A 22,738-nucleotide genomic window follows, 5' to 3' on the forward strand; every position below is an offset into this window, starting at 1 on the left:
GAGGCACTATGACTGGTGAAGAGTCACAGAGATTTAATAAATAAAAAATAAATAAAATTGCGATTTTGCTGAAAAGGATAAAAACTTATTTGGATCAGAAAAAAGTCATGACCTACATTCATTGCTGGTTGGAAGCCCTTTATAGACTTTTTCCATAAAGACACACACACACAAAAAGGAATTTGTGAACTATGGTTTTGACAATTAGACGGGACAGACGGTAGAAAGAAGGGCCAGATGATGACGCTTTTCACAGGCAGAGAGTAAAATATATTCATACTTATAATTGCTGTGAAGAATGTTGGAAACCACTACAAATAGTCCTCGACTTACAACAGTTCATTTAGTGGCCGTTCAAAGTTACAGTGGCAATGAACAAAGGGCCGTTTCCCACACAATCACTGCCGCTTCCTGATCAAAATCCAGGTGCTTCTTGGCAATGGGGGTTCATACTTAGGGAGGTCGCAGTGCCCTGGGGTCACGTGATCCCCTTTGGCGACCTTCTGACAAGCAAAGCCAATGGGGAAGCCGGATTCACTTAACGACTGTGTCTCTAACTTTAATAACTGCAGTGATTCACTTAGCAACCGTGGCAAGGAAGGTCGTAAAATGGAGCAAAATCCACTGAAAAAATGTCTTGCTTAGCAACAGAAATTTTGGGCTCCATTGTGATCTTAAGTTGATCTGTACTTTATGCTTTTTCTTTTCTTTCCTTTTTTTCTTTCTTTCTACTGGTTTGTGTTGGGTTGCTTTTATCTTCTTGTTCATAATCAAATATAATTTTAATAAAACTTATATATGCCAAAATCCTTGGGATTTGTCCTGGTTTAGCTCCGTTCCGATGACTCTCCAGGCTCCCTTCACCCTTTTCAGTCCCCACTCGTGGGGACCCTGGGCAGGCAGGGGCTTCTCCAGGGCTTCTGGGCTGGGGCGCCTGGCCCATTGCAGGCCATGCAGAGAGCCCAAAGCCTGGCTTGGCTCTCAACCTTTCCCCAAGCCCCAAAAAGCTGGGGTCCCTTGTGCCCAAGACCCCATCACTGGCCGCCCTTTAGAGGGGCTCCCCTCCGTCCCTCTTTCTCCCCTGCGCCATATAATCCCCTCTGCGAAGGGGAAACAGCCGCTGAGCCGAGCTGGATGGCTGCATTCATTTCAGGGAGTCCAGCGTCTGAGTCAGGCCGGCTCATACTGCCCCCGAGGATGCCGCCCCCCGCAAGGACTGCCAGGTGCTGCTGGGCCGAGGGCCTCGCTGCCCTTCAGGGGTTCAACATGCAGCCATATCGTTGGCAAGAAAGGAGGCGGCTGCCAACCGAGTGCACCTCAAGAGCCAAAGCCGGGGGCAGAAATGGCGGCTGGCCTGCGAGAGCCACGGGTCTGTCTCCGGCCCCAGCATGGCCTCCTGCCCAACCAGAGCTCTTGCAGGCCGCAAGCGGTCACCCCTTCTGGGAAGTCCTGCTAACCCGGCCAAAGGCGGCCTGCCTCGTTGGGCAAGCGGGTGCCAGGCGCCAGCTGGGCAACTCACCTCCCCCTTCTGGACAGTCATGGATTGCCTCCTGGGCGTGATCTCCTCGTTGATGCTGGAGAGGAAGTTCTGGGAGATGCGCAGGGCATCCTGCAGGAGCAGGTAGTCGGGGTGGCTGGACGGGGTGTGCTTCAGCAGATCCTGCCCGTCAGGAGGGAGGGAGAAGAAAGGCCCTCAGAGCACAGCCCGGGCAGTCCGGGGGCTTCACTCCTGAAGGCTTTCCTGCCTAACCTAAAGCTTAGATCCAGGGTCTTCCTCCTCCTCCTCCTCCTCCTCCTCCTCCTCCTCCTCCTCCTCCTCCTCCTCCTCCATGCAGGAACCAAACCTCCCAGACAGATGGCTGGCCAGGCCCTGCTTGAGCCCCCCTCCCCCCCCCCCTCTCACGGGTCCCAGTCCGTTCAGATGTGTTTCTCCTCCTACGCTGCTCCTCCTAACCGTTGCACCGGAAGCGCCAGGAAGCCAGAGCTAGAGTTATCTTGACATCTTGCTTCATATCTCAGCTCAGAGGCGAGAAAAAAAACCTGCACAAGTGACCAAGCCCAGGGATTCTCCGTGGGGGGGATTCGTGGCTCTGCGTGGAGCAGTAGCTGCACAGGCGCCCTGATGCTCCAAGCCCTTCAAGCCAGCCTGTTTTCCTGTCGGCAGTGTTGTTTTTACAAATCCTCCACCCCAACTTCTTCTCCTGGGGGGTCTTGCCTGCCTCTCACTCTCCTACCCCAACCAGGAGTCATTTGAATGCGATCCAGTGTGCTGTGGGAACCCAACCTCTACTTGTGCTGTACGAAGCAGCCATCACGTTCGGCCAAAAGGATGCGGCGTGGAGCATGTCAGGTGATGGGAACACCTGTGCTTTGCTCCCCTGCGTTCTGCATGTCTGGTCACTCTTGCCACCCCCTTTGTGTTATTTCTTGCCTGACTTCTCTGAAAAAAAAAGCAGCCCCTCCAATTTCCAGCAGAAAAGCCAACGACAAGGAATATTCACGGCAACTTACGTGGAGCACAAGGGTGCTGCGTGTGACTCGATCCACCGGCTTGTAGAGGAGAGCTATGGGGAAATAAAAGGAGAATTAGAAGCTGTAGGGCAACACAATTCTCTGGGGAGGAAAACCATCCAAAGGGAGGACGAAAAGGGTCCTAAGTAGAAGATGGTTCACGAGAAAAAACCCTTCTTTGACACTAGGCCTGCTGCAATCCTTTGCAATTCACCTCTGCTACCCCCACCCCTCCACAGCTAGCCAAGCCCTTCTCATTCCCTGCACCATGGATTGCTATAGGAGGCAGAGTCCCCTTTTGCAAGGTCATTCTAACAGCTAGCAATTTGGCTGATCCAAAAAAGACAAAAAAAATCCAACCAAAGCAGTCGGCCCTTCTTATACACGTCCTTGCAGAACAAAAAAACCAAGCAAAACAGTGCAACCTCTGGCCCCATGTGGAGCTCCTTCCAGGGTGGGGTGGGATTGTTATTGTCCGGACAACCCAAATCTCAAATCCACTGGGGTACCACACGACTTACTTTCCAAGGAGTTTTTTGTTGTCTGGTCTCTTGCATCCTTGGAGCTTCTAGCTCGGAGGTTCTACAAAAAATGAGCAATACTCATGAGAGACTCAGGTTAATTTTCTTCAACCTGCATCGTGGACTCGCCAGCTGTTCCTCGTCTGGCAACAGATGCTGCCTGGTTCGCTCACCAAGTCCAGATGAGCCACACGATCTTCCAGCGCAGAAAGCAACAGCTCAGAGGTTACACCGCCTGTCCTAATGGTGGCCACCACCTCCATGCAGGTTCTCCCCTGCAATTTACGGGGGGGGGGGTGGGGGCGCTCAAGGAGTAGCTCAGACAAACCAGCTGGAATTTCAACAAGCCGGGAGGCCTCGGTGCCTTAGAAGCCGCCCCTGGGGGCCAATGAAAGAGCAGGCAGTGCTGGACCTCAATCTGCTCTCAAGTGTCCTTCAAGCCCAATTGAGGGATTTCTGGAAGGTTTTGGGCCCTCTGCTATCTCACCTTGCAGGTAATTGGGGGGGGGGAGGCAGGATTTTGCTTGGAGGGAAAGTATTTATCTGATAAAAGCCACCCTGGGAGGAATTCTTGAAATCCCTTGTAAGAATATTGGCTAAGAAAGAAAGGGAGTCCACTCTCCTCCCACAGCCAAAACTTGAGTTGGGATGAGTCAAAATCCAGGCCAGGTTTCCCAGGTTCCAATAACAGCCCCCAAATTATTTGGCTTCTGTGGAGGGTCCCTGGGGGGGGGCGGTGTATGCCAGGAAAAAGCCCCCCCTGCACCAGGGCTTCTGGCCATCCTCACCGCTGAGAGACTCCAGCTCCTTTGTGGGTTTAACCCAGGCGAAGTGGAGGCAGAGGAGTCGCATCAGATCCCTACGAGGACACACACACACACACACACACACACCCTATGCGGGCGGCCATTGTGCAGGAAGAGGCGAGGGCTCTGCACACACCCTGCGCACGTCGCCCGGCTTCGCTCACCTCCGAGATCTCTGCAAACTGCGCGTTGGCCTGGCAACACTTCTCGGCCGTCTCTATGGCAACCTCGTAGTTATCCACAAAGGCCCGGTACACTCCCAGCTGGCTGGCCTGTGGGGGGGCAAAGGCGGAATGAGACCCAGAGACGGCCGCCAGCAGCCATCACCCTCTCAGGGATCGGGGGCAGCGGAGTACCCCTCCAGGCGAGATGCCTTTGCCCGCCCTGGCAGGTGCCCCCAAACCGATGGTTGAGCCAGAAGGGGGAGACACTGGCCCCAGACTGGACCCATTGCCTTTGGCGCCCCCAAGGAGGAGGATGCCCCTCTTTGATGGGAAAGTCCTGCAGGTCGAAAGCTGGCCAGTTGCCTGCTCTTCCTTCGGGAAAGAACGGACGACAGTCCGGCAAGGCCGACCCACTCGCAGCGACTGAGGAACGCTTTACACCTGGGAGGGGGGGTGCTGGCCCACATGGCACCACCGGGGCTGCCTCTGCAACCGGATGGCCTCCACGGAGTAGGAGATTTATGGCCCATAAAGCACTTCTGACATTGTAAAATGCCTTCCCCTCCCTTCACAATCCCGTGGCAACCAGCCTGCATTTATGACCGGTGGCTGATTGGCACCCCTTTTGCCAGTTTCAGCAAAAAAAAAGCGCCCACCATTTGGAAGAATGAGTTCGCTTAATGACTGCACCGTTCACTTCATAACTCTGCGATTCATTTAGTGACCACTGTGAAAAATATCAGAAAAACCAGTCGGGTCATGGGGGGTGGTCTCCGTTTCCAATCATGACTTCCATCCGGATTTCCAGTTCTAATGGTGGTTTTAAGTGAAGGACCATCGGTCCTGCCAACCAAGCGGTTCGAAAACACGGAGAGGCAGGTTGGGTGAAGGCAGCAGGTGCCGCTCTGGTGGGGAGGTAACAGCAGCCTTGAAAGGGGGGGGTGAGCAGGGCCCTCTAGAGTTGGCAATGAGCCAAGCAAAAGCCCCCTCCCCCCAACGCCCCCAACGCCCCCGGTCCTGCTCACCAGTTTCTGGAAGAGGTCGCCCACCCGCTGCTGGTGGCTCCACTGGTGAACGCGAGGGGAGAGCCCGTCGTAGAAGTCCTTGTGGATCTCGTAGAGCTCAGGCACTTTGAAGAAGATGGTCTCGATCTGCTGGCTGGACAGGACCGGCTGGGAGGTGGTGGCCGCCGCTTTCAAAGGCTTCATGGGCTGAAAGAGCCGAGAGGCAGAGCCGGACAGGCCCTCAGTGGCCCAGTGGCACCTTCCTGGGCATCGGCCTGCCTCTTCCAGCACCCACCCACCCACCCCCGAGGAAAGGCCGCAGGTCTTGGGGGGCAGCGCTCAGCCCACCCAGCCCTTCCCCCCTGGGCGGCACAACAGCTGCCCCCACCCCCCAGAACCATCGCCAGAACGGCCCCAGCCCTGAGGACATGGCGCAGAAGCTGGAAAAGAAACCCAGCCACTTTCTGGCTCGGCTCCCAAGCGGCTGAATGGAGCCCACGCGGGAGACCTTCTCGGGGCCTGCCCCGTGTCGTTCCCCCTGGGGAGGGAGCCCCTTGGTTGTCCCTGCCCAGGCCCCCTCTTCAGCTTGGCTGGAAAATAAACCCTCCCTCCCCCTTGGTGCCCTTACCAGCAGGAGGGCCTCAAGGTGACCCAAGTAGGTTTCCTCACTGGCCAGGATGCCCGATAGGACCCACTTCCTCATCTCCAGACCCTTTTCCAGGTCTGGCTCGCTCTGGAGGAAGTGTAAGAAATAAGGAAATTCAAAAATAAGATAGTATCAAAGAGGCCTAAAGGTTTCACAAATTGGGGTTGGACTAGATGATCTGCAGGGTCCCTTCCCACTGTCAAATCTGTTATCAAATGAAATATATCTCCCTGTGTATACATGCTTTGCTTTTATACTTTTGACATGCTCCATTAAGCCTTTTTATATTTTTATCTTATGTATATGCCTTTTATATTATTATTATGTTTGGGGGTGTCGTTTGGAAAAATTGTAGTATATGATGAACTTTTTAAAAACGGTATCTTCAGAAGTTAAAAAGAGGCCCTGATGAGGGGATGCTACATTCCTCAACGCTAAGGAAAGATGCCACATGGGCAGCCAAAGTAAGAGGTACGGAGGGGAACATAACGGAAGGAGGCCAATCTCCCTGGAGACCTCCTGGGATGAGCTGCAACCCCTGAGGGCAAATCCAGTGAGTCTCAAAGAAGGAGGGAACTTGGGTGAGGAAACTGTATATAAACCGTATATAAAGTATATTTTGAGGTTCTAAAGGGGGGCTTTTGATCTGAACCTGTCTGTTGAGCTGCTAAAGACCACCAGCGTTTGCAAACCGTCTAATATTTCTTTTTAATGAATCCTCTTTGTTTTCAACGATCCAAGTTTTTTTTGTGTGTGTGTGTGGTTGGCCTTGAGAGTTATTTCCAACAGAAGGGAGAAAAGGGAGGCCTTCGAGTACAGGGAAGGTTTGGGAAGGGGGGGTGGCGGCGGAAAGGAGAATGGAGCCAAAGAGAATGGAGCTAGGAGGGGGGAAGGGCTGCTCTCCCCGGGAGAAAGGGGCGAGGACTGAGGCCCGGGTTCACAGCCAGCATCCAAGGGCTGCAGGGTAGTAGTAGCATGACCCACTTGGACTTTGTGGGAGTCAGCAAAATCCAGACTGACCCGTGAGAGAGGGACCAGTTCCTCCCTCTGGGACCCTTCCCCACACAGCCCCCCTCCCTGCTGACTCTGTGGAGGGGGCATGCCCGCCCGCCCACCCACCGTAATGGCTGCCATGCCAAGATGGGGGCAGGGTCCAGGAGAGACCAGGGCAGGCCTCCCCTCCCCTCCCCCAGCCTTATGGTTTGGACCCTCCTGGAAAGCAGCCCCAGGGATCCCCCCCAGCAAACAAGACGCTTTGGATCCCACTAGATCTTTGGAGACCGAGGGGGCAAGGAGGGCTCCCTCCCAGCCCCCCGGGGCTCTTGAGTGCCATTCGCTCTGGAGCTCCAGGGATGCTGCCAGCACATGTGCCCGGCCAGCCCCAAAGGGGGGGTCGCTTTCCTCCTTCAGAAGGTGCTGCCAAGGAGCTTTTGGGTGGGTGAAGGAGGAGAGAAGCAGACCAGCCTATTTATAACCCACCAATGGCATCCTTGCCAGCTCAGCTCAGGAAGGGCCTGCCTATTCCAGCAAAGCCATTGAACAGCAGAGAATAAGGAGAATTGATTTATTTATTTTTTTGCAGGAGGGGTGGGGGAAGGTTAGTCAGTTAGGTAGGAAGGGAGCCAGCTGCCGGGGGGGGGGTGTGTGGCGGGGGGGAGGGGATGCCTTGGCACAAAAGGAAAAGGCTGGCAAAAGCTCCCACGGAGGGTCACTCCCTCAGTCTGCAAGATTTCGACTTCAAGGCCACCCACACAGGGTCCCACTAAGCCCTCCCCACACCCCCATTTTGGGGCAAGATCGCCCCTCCCCAGCCTCTGCAAAGCAAAACCTCCCCATCCCTTCCCCCTTATTCCTCTAATCCCCCCCAGGGCACACAGCCTGGCAGATTAAAAGGCGCAAGGAGCCAGGGGAACTCCAAGGGACAGGACTGCTCGCAATCCCCAGAGTGCCCCTTCTCCCAGGGCATGTGGCATGGCACGGCTCGCAAAGGGCTGCCTCGGGTGCCCCTCGGTCTAGGGGGGTCTCTTCCCTTGGGCTTTTGCTCAACCCTGCAGAGAATGCGGGGAGGGCATCTGGCAAAGCTGTGCCCGGGGGAAGCCCTGAGGCCTGGCTCCAGGTTGGCAGAGGCACCACAAGGGACCGGGGCAGAAGCCCGTGAACCCTGTGGCCTCTCTAATTCTTCCTCACTATAGTTGACATCTGGATTTATTCAGAGTCCCAACTGACACCGAAAGGCAAGGCCTGGGTGGGGAGGGGGTTTCCACAGAGTCCAGGAGCAAAGGGTGCCCTGAATCCTGCCAGGCTCCACCTTCCCTCTGGGGGCACCAAGGCTCTTTGGGTAGGAGGGTGACTGTGGCTGCTGGCCCTTGGCAGGAAGGGCTCTGGGAAGGGCGAATCCTGTTGGGCCAGGACAGCAGACTCCCTTTCCCCACCTGGACAGAATTCCATAGGGAGCAGAACGGAGAGAGCGAATTCACGGGAAGGAAAGGAGGAAGCAGCTCCTTCGCTTGGGGACAAGTCTGAAAGGCGGGTGCAGGTGCCTTAGGTAGGCCCTCAGGGAGACCCGGGGACTTTGGGGGGGGGGTCACTTCCTGCCTGGAAGGAAGAGCTTTGAACCCAGCACAGGGAAGTAAGAAAACAGAGAAAACATATAGAAAAGTTGTGGCAATGCAGGAAATGAATCCAGATTCATTCGGCAAACGGAATTCTATCTCCTGCCCAACGGAACCAGCTCTTTCGTTTCCTCCTGGGTCTTTTGCTCCTTGGGCCAGTTTTTATTTTATGTGAAGCCACCAGGACAGCTTGAGTGGGGTCAAAAAATCCCGACTAAGCCAACACCTCAGTAGATTCCCAAGGACCTGTGTTGCTCCTAGACCTTTGAGTGAAGTTGCCCTCATTCCAGATTAGAGGGCCCTGCGCGAGGATGCCCAGACTTACGGGCTGAATGCAGACCTGGGTCCTGCTATCCACCCAGGCATGGCAAACGCCTCCGTTGGCACAAAAGGGGGAGATGCTACAGGCAGGGCGGCCTTCAAAAATTTGAGCGACAGGTTCTCCGACCGGTTGCTGAATGGGCGTGGCCATGGTGGGCGTGGCCTAGTCGGCCTCCTGCACCACAGCAGGGGGTGCAGTTTTTCCCTCTCCAGGCTCCAGAGGCTCCCCTTGAGCCTGCGGGAGGGTGAAAATGGCCTTCCAGGGCTCCGGAGGCTCTCTGGGAGCCAGAAACGGGCCTGTTTCCAGCCTTCCCGAACTTCCGGGAAGCCGTTTTTTGCCCTCTCTGAAACTTCGCACGCGCCCTGCACTTCCCTGCATCCAAAATGGCCCACATGGGGACTCCTGGGAGGGGAGGGGTGCCAGCCAGGAGTGGGATTTGGGGGTCCTCTGAACCGCACAGAATCTTAACTAGGGGCTCCCCCGAAACCCTGCAAACCCCCAGCAGCCCACCCCCAGCTACAGGCCCCACAGAGCTGCAACGGCACCCCCAAAGCCGAACTTCCAGCTCCCTGGCTTGCCCCAGGGTGACACAGCAGCAACTCACTGATTTTGAAGACTCCAGGGACCCCGAGGAGAAGCCATCTCGACTGCCTCGGCTCTTGGAGCTGAGATGGGGTGAAGAGGAGGGGGAGTCATCAATGAAGGGCATCATGTCATGGTGGTGCCTCTGCTCTTCCGTTCTCTCCACATCGTAGGCGTAGCCTGGTGGGAGGCCACCAAAGGAAAGATCTGCAAAAGGAAGGGAAGGCAGAATGAGAAGCGGGACCAGCTGGACTGGGGGACCAACAGCATCCTTGGGCTCTTCTGCTTGATCTAGGCCTTCAAGAGCTGCTCCATGGATTCCTGATGGTCCCAATTTCCCTCCAGGAGACCTTGCTAATCTGGCATCCTCGGCAAATGCCTTGACCTTTCCAATGAAAGCATCATTGAGATCAATTCCATTTCAGAGCATGCAGAAAAACAGTCTTGTCACCAGGACATGACTGGGATGCAAAGCCATACAGGTTAGTTTTGTCATAATCCAAAGTCTACTAGAATAACACACACACTGGACTCCTCCCAGCACAAATCTGTGGGGAAAATGGAAATCTGCATTTTGTGGATTAATCTGCAACCACAGTTGTGATTTGTGATGACTCCTTTCCAAACAGAGAACTGAAAACCCTGAAGGAGTCCAGGTCCATCAGGCCAGCTGATTCTGCTACAAGTGGGGTCCACACGGGAGATGGCTGGCTTGTCTCCTGCCTGGAGTGTCCACCAAACTGCTATCTACAACATTTCCATGTAGACATTCATGATGGAAAGACAGATTTGGGGATCAGAACAGAGAGACTGCCACAAAACTGAAAAGGAGGCAAAAGCCCTGAGGAGAATGTCCACAATGACAAGTGAGGCCATCACAACACAACGGCAAGCTGATAATTTATTTGCTGAACCCCCTTCAACTCCAGGGCAAGATGAAGGCTGGTTTGTCTCTTCCCAGAGAGGCTTCCATGCTACTCCTCTCCACAACATTACTCATCTGAACAAGACGAGGTGGGGGGAAAAACAGGCTGGGCATGTGACTGTGGGAAGACCATGGCCTCATCCCATGGTTTTGGTGTAAATCAGGATGTCATCAAGATATACGAGTACTCCTTATATAAATGCTCGTGTAAGACCTTGTTAATTAATTGCATAAACATTGCCCGAGCTCCTTGCAGAGCAAACGGCATTACTATGAATTCTTCCTTGATCTGGACTCGGTAATATGTCTCCTCAAGTCAAGCTTGGTGAAAATACATCTCTCGGCCAAACGGGCCAGCATGTCCTTTATGAGAAGGAGGGGGTACGTATTTTCAGTGCACGCTCCATTGCATCCCTACATTACCTCTGTTAACCAACTCCTTCCAAATATTCTACCGAACCAGCAAATACAAAACAGAAATAATACTAAAACTCTATTTATCTGTAACCTTCAAAAGAGCAAAATGGTGCATCATAGGACAACAATTTTGAATCGAAGTACCTCAAATGAGCTAACTTAAAGAATGCATCCAAAATCTGGGACCCAGGACGCCCGTGGAATTGAAATTTCAAGAGTCTTCAGACCAAGTTTATTGGCAGACTGGCAGCCACGGCGCCGCCATGGCCTAACATCCCTTGCCAGCTGTCCACAAGGAAAGTCAATGGAGAAGCCAGCAGGAAGTTAGAACATCCTCCTGCTCCCACTGCTTTTGTGCCTGCCTTGGTCACTGTTTATTAGTTTAGGTAAGGATACATCTCTAAAACAAGGACAGTAGCGCACAGATTGTCTAATATATATTAGTAACTCATATACAGTTTGTGTGGAGTGCACAAATGTATCCTAAACACAAGGAATAACTGCATATACCAAAATCCAACGGCATCAACATCTCACATTGCATGTGATTAGTCCCAAATGGCCTTTTGAAACAATCTAGACTCTGGAGGTGGGGGGAGGCACTCACAGCGAATGCTCATTTCTGAACCCTACCTGCCAAGCGTCCTAGCAAGATATTCTCCTTCAGCAGATATTCTCCGTGTGCCCTGGCCATGCAGGTGCTACCTGCAGCAGGCGTTCATGGTCTCACCCTAGGTAGGACTTTAACTGCCTTGAATGACACTTATAAACAAACTCAAAGCCAACACAGCTCCAACAGCAGTTCTGTTGTGTTAACAGGTCCACTGAGACATGAGCACCAGCTGAAGTTTCCATGGGATCTTTGCAGGCCGAAGTGAATTGAATTAAATCAAGAGAGAGTACAGAGACAGAATACAGAACAATAGAGTTGGAAGGGACCTTGGGGGTTTTCTAGTCCAACCCTCTGCCAGAACATGGACCAGAACACGACTATCTTCAACAGACACCATTCCTGAATGACCACAACCAAGACATTGATCAAAGCTTTCCTCACTTGTGTTCTAGAACGAGGAGAACCCCTTGAAATAGAGTTAAGCCCGCAGCCCTCCTCACAGCGCTCAGGGCTCCTAAGTAATTTCACCAATGGCTCTCTGTTGGCCATTCCCAAATCCTGCTGCTCCTCCCTAGAGCTGACTCTCTCTCTTCCCTATAGACCGGGAGGCTCTGCCTGCCCCTTTGGGGATTCAGGACACTTGCAATCCTGGGTGATTCTGGTTGTGGCTGACAGGACGAAACTCCAAACATCGCCAGCTACCAACTCTGCCGCTGGTGCTGGAGCACAGAGAAACCCGAGATTCATGCTCTCATTTCATTAAGATCAAACTTTAGTCAACATGAAACGATGGTTTGTGAATTATTTGGCCAAATTACGCCCTTTTTGTCTCAAACAGCATCTGAACAGTGGCAGCCCAGCCTGGACCAGGGGCTCCGAAACAGCAATGACAAATTGATCCAACAGCCACAGGGTGTGTCCAAATTACCCCCTGGGGGAGAATCACTCCCCATTTAAGAAGTACTGAAACAGAGAGACAGAGAGAGGGGGAGGGAGGGAGAGAGAGAGAGAGGGAGAGGGAGAGAGAGAGAGAGAGAGAGAGAGAGAGGGAGAGGGAGAGAGAGAGATGCCAAAGCAATAAACCCTGTGTAGAAACAGCAGCATTTTCTACCCCCGACTTCCAGCCCCACAGCTAAGGGTGGGGGTGTATAAGTGAGTTTACCACTAATAATGAGAAAGATATTCTACTCAACCTCAGATTCCAAGCATTCAAAAAGTTTGCCAGCATTTCAAACTGCCGCATTTCGACACCTTGTGGCTGACTTCCTATGCACCGTCTTTTTATGATGACGACGAGGATGATTTCCAAAGAGTCGGGCTATCTGGAGAAGGCAATCCTGCACACAGCGAGATCCCTCCGCTTGGGTATTTAACACAGCCCACCGGACCATCTTGGTAGCCGGCCAGGCCAGGCTCCTGGGCATCATCCCTCTCTGCCAACTGCTCCACCCAGCCAAAATGAGGGTTTCTGACCAGCTGAAGGGCCCCTTTAAGGGGTTGCTTTGGGCTTCTTGGACGAGAAGCTTCGAGTTGTGCAGTTCTCTGGAAGGAAGCCCAGCCTGTCACCCCCTGCCAAAGCCACTTTCACATGAGCAGCTGTTCTGCAAGCTTTTTCCTGTCCCTGCTGCGTTCTCACCAGCAGGTTCAGTTCAGATTGCCAGAGCTAAGATATGGTCAGAGCAGCAGGCAGCAGATTCTGGGGCTGTTCAGCAAATCTGCTTCCCAGTGCAGAGTCCAGCAAGAGCGACTCTGACACAAACCCCTGTGCAACCAACAGGAGCCTTTAGCACCCAACTCCCATCAGCTGGAACCCGGGAGGAGCGTTTTCACCAGAGGTGGCAGCAGGTGGGAGGGGGGCAATCCAATATGGCAATCTCTTATTGATTCTAAGCTCAAGAAAATCCCATCTAGGATGGGTGGGAGGTAAATAAGTATGTGTGTGTGTGGGGGGGGGGAATGCCCTGATAACTGGTGACTGATTAGAGCAGGGGTCTCCAACCTTGGCAACTTTTAAGCCTGGAGGACTTCAACTCCCAGAATTCTGGGCATTGAAGTCCTCCAGGCTTAAAGTTGCCAAGGTTGGAGACCCCTGGACTAGATGGTGGCTGTGGGACCTCCGGCTTCTCAACTCCAGTGGCTCTTGCAATACCAGCATTCATCCCTACGGGTGGATGTAGCACTGGAGAATGTCCATTCCTGCTGAAAATCTCTTTCTGGTCTAAAAATCTGCCAGAGGGGTGGCCTCTGCTGCTTCCTGAGATCGGTGGCTGGGCAGCCCTCCCGGTCCAAAATGTGTTCAACTTCTTTGCTCTTCCCTGCCCCACGATGAAAAGTGGGGGTGGAAATGGTGGCAATAGATATTCGTAGTAGCTACCAGCAAAATACAACCTATGGAAGTGATTAATTTAGCATCCGGCTTCTTCTTTTTTTTTGAAAAAAAAAAAAACTCTATTAAACATTTCAAAACATCAAATCTAAAATACAATACAACTCATTAAGACAACGTTACAGGCCATTTTGACGGTGTATATATATATATATCAGTTATTGTTCCCATACCTATTTCATATTCCTGGTTATTCTCGTACATTATCCTTCTTGTACTATTCATTCCTTATTTATTTACTCACTTATTTCTGTCATTTATCCTTGTACCGGTTTTCCAAAACTGTATAGTACTTTGAGTCTTCCTGTTTTTAACATTTTAGAGTAAGCTTATCCATTTCAGTGCAATTGTAGATTTTTTTGGATTATTAAACCCTCTTCTGGCATGAAGTCTCCTTTCCAGCATTGAGCGAGCGCTAGTCTTGCTGCAGTGATTATGTGCAAAATTAAATATTTTATCTCTTTTGTGTAATTTCCTTTTATTATCCCCAATAGGAAAATCTCTGCTTTAAATTCTATCTGAAAGGTCGTAATTTCTTTTATCCATGTTCTTATTTTTATCCAATATTTCTTGGTTTTTGGGCAAAGCCACCGGACGTGGAAAAAGGTGCCATGTGACTGCTTACAATGCCAGCAGACTGGGTTTAAGTTGGCTAATCTCAGAGGGGCCAGATGCCACCGATCATCCGGCTTCTTAAGCGGTTGTGTGGAATGGAGGAATCTGAAAGAAAGCTACGTGTGATTTCCAAAAAATTGCAGGGTGAGGCGGGGCAGGGTGGGGTGGGTCCTTTCATGATGATGGCAGCCAGCAGGCTGTTCTTCGGAAGCCTCAGAAAGAACTACTCGTTTCTTGAGAAATTGCGCAACACAACAGGTGTGACCAGATGCCACTTAAATTTCCTGGAGAAAGTGAGTCATCAGGCAGGGAAGCCAATGGGAAGGCATCAGGCACAAGGATTATGCTAGAAGGCAGCCAACTATCAAAGTCCAGGCCGGCTCTTTTGCCTGTAGTTGACATAGCAATGGAGAGACTGTTTCTGGGTAGAACCAGCCTTTCAGTTTCACCATCAAACTTAAGAGTTGTAGAGCAGTGATCCCCAACCTTTTTGACGCCGCGGCCCGGTACCGGCATCAGCTGGGCGCCGCGGCCCGGTACCGGCATCAACTGGGCGCCGCCATCTTTTTCGTCAAAAAGATGGCGGCGCATGCTCCGTGAGCTTTTCGGGTAGAAATGGCTTTCTCCCAGAAAAGCTCACCGAGGCTGCCGCCCATCTTTTTGATGAAAAAGTGCTTCCGTGAGCTTTCTACCTGGAAAAGCTCACCGGAAGCACTTTTACCAAAAAAGATGGCGGCGCCCAGCAACCAGTGGCCCGGTAAGACTTGTTCCGCGGACCGGGACCGGTCCGCGGACCGGGGGTTGGGGACCCCTGTTGTAGAGGACAATCTAAAAGAAATGGAGATCTAAAGAAGATCTAAAATAGAGATCTTAAAAATGGACAATTGGACAACTTTATCGGAAAGCTGAGATAGCTGGGCATGCTTGTTGTCTCTGGAGCGAAGGGAAGTCTGTGATGAAATGAGAAAGAAAGAGTTGGACCGCAACCAAGCTAGCACTGAGGCTGTTAACAGGTGGCAAGTCAGAAATAAAAACCCAGGTAAGGTGTCCCAAGGCCTTTCTGAGGAAGCTGGAACGGTTTGCTACACAACAGGTAAGACAGAGGAAGGAAAAGCCTTTAAATCTGCTCAGGCAGCAAAGCCTTGGAACACAAATCATAGTTTTACACCCTCCAGAATATCCTGCTTGCTGGTTTTCGTGGCGCAGCTACCAAGTCCTGCCTCAGGGAAGGGAGACTACTACCTTCTCCTGTGGAATTGTTCAGTGTCGTCACCCTGAAGATTAGCTAGCGGAGTCTGCCTAGTTGAAGGCTATCAGTGCTACGGCAGGAGCTGCTTCATGTTAACTGTTTCCAAGACAGCTTTGTAAGGTTGGTCCGGGGCTGAGAAGCCAACCATCAATCAACAGCATCTACCCTACCCTGAGGTGGGTAACTCACTACAAGCAGGAAGGGCTTAGAGCAGGGTGTCCAACCTTGGTAACGTTAAGCCTGGAGGACTTCAACTCCCAGAATTCCCCAGCCAGCTTTGCTGGCTGGGGAATTCTGGGAGTTGAAGTCCTCCAGGCTTAACGTTACCAAGGTTGGACACCCCTGGCTTAGAGCATCTGTGGATAAAATCCCCCTTTTCCACAGGTATGGCATTTACGTTTCAGACGGAGGGTAGACTCAGCAGAATAACCTAAACTCCCACAATATAAGCACAGATCAACTCTGTGTGCGTGCGTGCGTGTGTGTGTGAGAGAGAGAGAGAGAAAGAGAGAGACCGAGAGAGAGACAGAGAAGAGAAGAGAAGAGAAGAGAAGAGAAGAGAAGAGAAGCAGACACTTTGCCGGCAGCGATTCAAAGAGGCATCTCTGGGACTGTTTACTATTAAAGCAGAAATCCAGCAACTGGACTTATTTATAGTCAAAGCAAAGTTCGATTCTTGTGCCTCTTTCTCCTCCTCAATGAACAATGGACCAAATCCTCAGCTTTTGAGAGAAGGGAGTGGTAAACTTCCTTTTTTGCCTGGTTATTGTAACAAACCGCTGGCCTCGGGCCATTTTTCCTGACCTAGTAGGTATCTGCCCCCCAGCCTTGCTCAGCCCGGCCCATGCAGCATCCTCAAAACCATCGGACGATAAGCAGACCCTCCCTTATTCTTGTTGCCCCAGCTGTTCGCCTGCCCGATGCACGAAGCTGCATGGCACCCCCAGTGCTCCTATGAAATCTCCCCGCTTTTTTTTCAAATAATACCATTATTAGTCGGAAATTTTTCTTTCTGCAAAGCCTCCAACTCCGTGCATGCAGGGCCAAAGGTGCCCTTCAGGGCTGGGCAGTTTTGTCTCAGCTGTTCGTGGGTGCTTTTGGGGAAACAAACCTTGGTCAAAGGCTGTGCCTTAACCCAGAGGCGCCCACTTAGGCAGGGGCAGTCGGCCTGGCCTTGGAAGAGCCGAAGTCTCCTTGGGAGTCAGGAAAAACCTCCTCCTCCTTCGGGGAAGGCGGCGGCTCCATGGGCTGGCTCGGCTGAGCAGGCAGTCTGAACGTATCATGTTTCCAGCCAGACACCTGTAATCTAATGCAATCCCATCTGTCCACCACCCCATTTGCATTTCAAGCTTTCCCTGGAGCTGTTCTTCCCCCTCTCTCCCCCCCCTTCGGCACTGAAGGGCAGAGGGGGCCCATCCCCAAAGGACCCCTCGGCACCAGGACTTGGACGGCGTTCACAAGCTACCAGCAGGGCACCAAGCGAGGGCAGCCGAGGCTCTGCAGGAAGCAGGGGAGCGGAGGGGAGGGTGAGCTGCCCAGTGGAGAGAATTAAAAGCAGGAGAGAGAATTTTTATCCGGCAGATCAGGGGGTCTCCAAATTGGCAACTTTTAAGATTTGTAGACCAACTCCCGGAATTCCTCAAACCAGCAAAGCCGCGTCCACAAGACCAGGCCTGGAGGCCCTGCCGTAGATGCCACCTGCCTTTATCCGCTCCTGCTGCTGTTGGGAGGGATTTTCTGCCCTGCCCAGCCGCCCCGGGAGCGGGGTGGCAGCGAGCGCTGGAAAGACCCTCCAGGCCAAAGCCTGACAAGCAACGGAGGCGGCTCCTCCCAGAGGCAGGCTGGCCCAGGGCTAGGAGGGGGGCTGGGGGTGTGTGTGTGTGCCTGTGCACAGCGATGAAATGAAATGAAATGTCAGGCAGGAAATTGCAAAAGACTTTCAAGTGCTCACACCTACTTTTCCAGGCAGGAAGACTGCACAAAACATCACACTAAAAGGGCAAAAACCTCAGCTTCGGTTTGTTTACAAAGAAATTAAGGTTGAACTAGCAGACTCCAGCAGAAACCCCCCTTCCTTTTTCTAAACCGCCTTCCGAAAAAGACAACCCTGAAACCAAGGAGGTGGCCTGGGCACATTCATTACACACACACACACACACACACACAGAGGCCCCCCCCCAAAGATAGATTCTGGGGGTCAGCCCCTCCTCTCAACCCACAGAACAAAGCAGAGGGAGAGGTTTATCTCGGCGGCGCAGCAGCCTGTAAATTCCCCTTCAAAGGGAAGAGAAGACAATTTTATTCTGCTTGCTTTCTAATGGAAGCCTATGTCATTCAGATATACAGAACAAATACACAAATTGAGTTGCAGGATTTGGTTTCCAAATTTTAGCCCACAAGTTCTCTACTATTTTTTTTAAAGGATTAAAAAAAATAAAAAGCATTTTAGGGAAAAATCCACAAAAAGGCCTTAAGGTAATTGCCTGCAAACACATATATATTACTTTAAAAAACCGTAATAGGAAAAATATAGATTAATTGCCATGTAGATTTGTTGCAGAGTCATTGAAATGCAAAACCAAGAAGAAACTAGTTTGATTGGAAAAATAAAGCTGACACATTCATCCACCCATCCGTTTCCCAACCCTACATGATTCAGGACCAGATTAACACTTTTAATCAAGCTCAGAAACTAACCGATGCAGCTGATATAAATTGCTTTAATACACCCGTGTATTAACACTCCAGTTGCTCTTGGAAAAACATCATTAAAACAGCACAAAGCAAAATTCATGACAGGAAACCTGAAGCAAACACAGCGGGAACCAACTCTGTTTTTCCTGGCCAGGGGTGCAAAGGACAAACCAGCTGCTGTCCCCCACCCCATATGAACTGACCCGTCTAGGCAGCCTCTCTCAGCCCTCGGGAGTCTCTCCCGGCCTTCCTTCGTGGCCAGCCCAGGGACAAGCAGCCAGCCGGTGTTCCTGACCAAGACAGGCAGGACTCAGGGATGTCAAGGCGAGGAACTTAGTGAGTGAACGCTCGAGGTCAAAGGGAGGACAGGACACAAGCCAGAGCTTCCTGCTTGGACCAACTGTAAGGCAGCAGAGTGGCCAAGCCTGGCCTTTCCACCCGCCCATGGTGGCTATCAGAGGCTACCCGGAATTGCAAGGTATTTCTTTAGAGCGAACCACCAGCATGCATTTCAAGTTTTGGACACAATCACTTGCTCCTGTGCAAAAGTAGAGCAACCCTTCCATTTAACTCCCTTCTCCAAGGTGGGCGTGACCAGCTCAAGGATCCATTTTTGGCTTCTGTTTTTGCTGGAGGCTGCAGGGGGCTGTTGCAGCTGAAAACGGCGCATGGCCCTCCCGAGCTCCGTTTTTGCTGGCAGGGGCAGCACAGGCCAGTTCTTTGCTGTTTCCAGGGCAGGCCCATGGGATAGATCTCAATACCTCGTGGGCCAGATCCACCCCCCCCCCCCGGGCCTTGAGTTTGACACCCCTGGACTAGAGCCTCTAATGTACCATACAGCCTAGACCCCTCTGCCTCCTCCCTCTCCAGCCAGATGATCCAGGTGTCCACAGAGGGAGTTGCTGAAGGGGTCGATCCAATGGACCCTCTACTTGCAACTGACAGGGAGAACATAAAAGGGGTTTTCACCAATATCATCAACTCAAACTGTCGGAGAGGAGGGAAAATGGGGGGCAGGGGGCAGATCACTGCTACAAACGTCTGCCCTCCAGGCTCCCTTGCAAGTGGTGCCCGAAGGCCCCTGTGGCTCGTGCTCCACCACCTTGCAAGCCCTGGCCTTGATGCACTCAGCACAGCATGGCCCGATTCTGGAGAAGGCTGCATATCGGTCTCCTCAGAGGGGACAAAAGCCCATTGCCCACAACCTAATGCGGCAGACCCATTCTGCAGATCATGGGTCTGTTTCTTGTGCTACAGCAGCAAAAGTGCCCTTTATTCATCCTCATCCTTCCTGCTGTTTCCTGTGACAGACCTTACCCTCCAAGGATGGAGAATGGTTGCCACCACTACAGAAGAAACAGAGCAGGGGCGGTTTGGTGGGAACCGTGGTTGATACCACTAGCAGCTGGGTCCTGGGCTGGGCCCAGAAAGGCGGAGGTAGCCCTCTCTCAAGTTACAAAGACTGCACACTCACAGAGAGCCAGCAGGAGCAAGGAAACCAGCCTGTACCAAGGTAGAAGAGGCCAAATTGGGTGGGAGGACTTCGCTTCCCCTGGGAGAGGCCAGGAGGGAAAGCACATTGTGGAGACACCAAGTCATGGGCCGTGGTCCCTTCCACTAAATAACTTAATTGATAACTTCTGGCCCAATGGACGGTTGAACATCTCACTTCCAAATTGCCCGCATCTCCTCTTCAGGTAAGCTGGCGTAATATGCTGAGAGCAAACTCAGTGCCCAGCACTGCAGGGCGGCCTCTATGGATGTCCACCACTTCCCTTGACCAGTACTTTTTTGAAAAGAAATCATCTTTCTTTCCCATGACTAAATGCTTCCTGAAAATTTACTGAATTAAAGTATATTTCATGTTACATTTTAGAGCACGAAGCGTCTCAAACGACTGACACAACAATAAATAACAAGAGTAGTTGAAGAGCTTCCCCCTCAGCAGCCACACCCCAAATACTAAAACCATCCCTGCCAACTATGGAAAATGTGGCCTACCTCAAGTTGGGCAATAGGCAATGCCTGCAAAAAGAAGCAGCTGGTTCCAGCTGGCAGGGCCAGGAGCACGGAACGTCTTCCTGATCCAGAGAATTACAGGGCAGCACAGAAGCCAATTTTTCCATTTTTAGCTAATGGTGGTCAAGCAGGCTGCAGTGATGGATTCTCAATTCCTGCATGAATTATTTAGACGCCTCTCAAGCCCCCTCGGCCCAGAGTCCCTGCTGAAACGGCCAGGGAGGCTCCAGGTGGGCCCCCAGGTCCCCTTGGCCTCCCTTACCTGGGGTTTTCTTTGGGGCGGCCCAACCCCACCCGTTGTGCTCGTCCTCGGATCCAGCCTGCTTTTTTCTCAACGCCACAGCAGTGAGATCGTTTGTTGTAGGAGAAAGAGGCTCTGAGAAGCAACCCCCCCCCCGAAAGGAATAGGGGGTCAACCCCTGGAGTGGTTCTGCAATCTGTGGCTGCCCCAGAAAATGACAATCCAGGTGTTGCCAGCAGCTGCACGGGGCACCCAAAGGCGGATGGGACGCAGCCCGTTGGCATCACTTTCTCCCTCCACAAGCCTTAAGGGGTCCCACAGGCCCTTTGCGATGCCTGCTGGGCACCAGGGCCATCTCCATCGCCATCCCCACAGGTGACAACTGGGATGGTGGTAGAGGAAAGTCTCACGCCCATCCGTCCCCATCCATGGGATCCGCCCACCGGCTTTGGCTGCGTAAGGTTTCAGGACCTCTGCCCATTAGCACAGGATCGCCTGCTACTGCTGCTGCTCTTGGCAGGAAACAAGATATACATTTTCATGGCATTTTCCCCTGACCTTGTTGCCCCCCATTTGCCCATTGGCTCTGTTCAACCAGCAACGTAAGAGCAGGACCGGCCTTTGCAAGAAAGGAGGCGCTTCTCCCTCTGCCGCCGGCAAAGGCCACGTGAGCCTCCCACCGTCCTGCTCTGAGGGCCCTTTGTTGAAGCCGCCGCCAGGGACAAGGGAGCAGCCCGGAGGAGGCTGAGAGCCCTTGAAACAGGCGAGGAGCCCCCAGGTCTCCCATCAGCTGCAACCCAGGAGCAAGTACCGCAAGGCACCGCTTGAGCCTCAGTGGCCTCCTCGCTTTGCGTAATGGGTGGAGGCAGGATCCACCGGGCTTTTGCACCCAACAGGATGGATTATAGCACAACGCAGGAGGTGCAAGGATATAGTTGACGAAGGGGAGGCACGGAATAAAACTTCTTCCCAAACTCCAAGACAGCTGCGGCCTCCGTGAGCGTGAAACCCCCAATTGCTTTGTAACCCTTTCCCTAAGAAAAACAAGGAGAGGCAGGGAAACCAGGAAGGCGGCTGCTGGGGGAGGGGGGGGGGCTCCAGAAGCTCCCAGAGCAGGCACAGAAGCTGGAAAGAGGAGGAAGGCCTCCAGGGAACAAGCTGTGCTTGATCCCCGTCCCCCCCCCCCTCCCCCACGCACACCCACACAAGGCACAACTCACATGCTGCTGCCGCTTCCTGAGCCGGCTTCTTTCTATCGTGCTGGCATCGGCCGGAAAGCCATCCCGGCGTTTCCTGGGCTCCCAAGGGCAGGCGGGCATCTGCTCCAGAAAGGGGGGAATCCGCTCAGGAAGGGAGGGAGGGTCTGGGCTTACGGGGCAGGCACTGGGTTTCTAACCTGGCAGATCCTAGATCTGGGACCAGTTTAAAAGATACTCGGCTGCCTCCTCTGTTCACCTCGGAGCCCCAGGAAGGATGCCGCCAGGAACCGGCCGGGCACTGACGGGGGTGCCGAAGGTCTAATTTTAGAGGAGGGTTTAGACCAGGGGTGTCCAACCTTGGCAACTGGCTGAGGAATTCTGGGAGTTGAAGTCCACAAGTCTTAAAGTTGCCAAGGTTGGACACCCCTGGTTTAGAGATTCCCTAAAAGCCGCCTGGAGCCCCCTCCCCTGCTCACTTGCCTTCCGCAGACCGGATTTTAAGGCCTATTTAAGGTCTTTAAAGGCGCTGGCTTTGCCCTGCCTTGGAGACGTCTGACTTGGAGACAGAGGGCAGCCCCTTCCCCTCCTCGCTCCCCTCTGACCGGGGAGGGGGGGCGAGTGCAAGCACTTTATGGCCTGTGGACTTCAAACTCCCCCAATTCCTGAGCCAGCACAGGAGAAATTCCCATGCAACAGTTCTCAAGTATTGTCCGTCTTTATAACGTATGAAGTCCAGTTCAGTGCTGGAATAACAACACACCCAGGTGGGCCAGGAGGCTGGGCTGAGGCTACTGCTGTATGGGGGGGGGGGCTCTTCACACCCCGCTCCACTCTGTGCTTCTCACTTGCTGCTCTGCTTTTCCTCAACGGTGACTCGACAGAATTGGCACTTGGCAGCCCAGAGATAAAACAGAGCTGAGCTTCTCTGTGAGCAGAGAATATTTCCTGCCCTCCAAACCTGGCAGATTTTGGCTGCGCAACTTTGGAATTCCTCACGTTTACTTTTCTCTGAGAGTCTGGGGGTTCCAGGTAAACATGTAAATTTGTATTTAATTTCATATGAAGTTCACCTTTTGCACTTTGGCTAGAAACCCTTCTGAACAGGTGGGAAAGGCAAGAAAATCCAGGAAACCCAAACTCTCTGCCTCTGGCCAGGATCCGAAGGAGGAGAAGCAAGGGCTGCTCTTCCCCCATCGAACCCTTGGCCAAAAC

General features: G+C 52.6%; 1 protein-coding gene across 2 annotated transcripts in view; it reads right to left on the reverse strand.

Moving 5' to 3' along the window:
• The window catches only part of BCR (BCR activator of RhoGEF and GTPase), a 76,119-nt gene that overhangs the window by 33,467 nt on the left and 19,914 nt on the right, over positions 1–22,738 (reverse strand). For both annotated transcript variants that reach the window (XM_026682858.2, XM_026682859.2), the window contains exons 2-8: positions 9,191–9,375; positions 5,635–5,739; positions 5,028–5,213; positions 4,003–4,110; positions 3,033–3,093; positions 2,512–2,564; positions 1,520–1,660 (exon numbers count right to left, since the gene is read on the reverse strand). In XM_026682858.2, the coding sequence (XP_026538643.2) occupies positions 1,520–1,660; positions 2,512–2,564; positions 3,033–3,093; positions 4,003–4,110; positions 5,028–5,213; positions 5,635–5,739; positions 9,191–9,298 (762 nt within the window). In that variant the 5' untranslated portion in view covers positions 9,299–9,375. The remainder of the gene's footprint in view (positions 1–1,519; positions 1,661–2,511; positions 2,565–3,032; positions 3,094–4,002; positions 4,111–5,027; positions 5,214–5,634; positions 5,740–9,190; positions 9,376–22,738) is intronic.

Source organism: Notechis scutatus, chromosome 13 (genome assembly GCF_049901735.1).
Source record: "Notechis scutatus isolate UNSWTSFEM ecotype Mainland chromosome 13, rNotScu1.2, whole genome shotgun sequence".
Lineage (NCBI taxonomy): Eukaryota > Metazoa > Chordata > Lepidosauria > Squamata > Elapidae > Notechis > Notechis scutatus.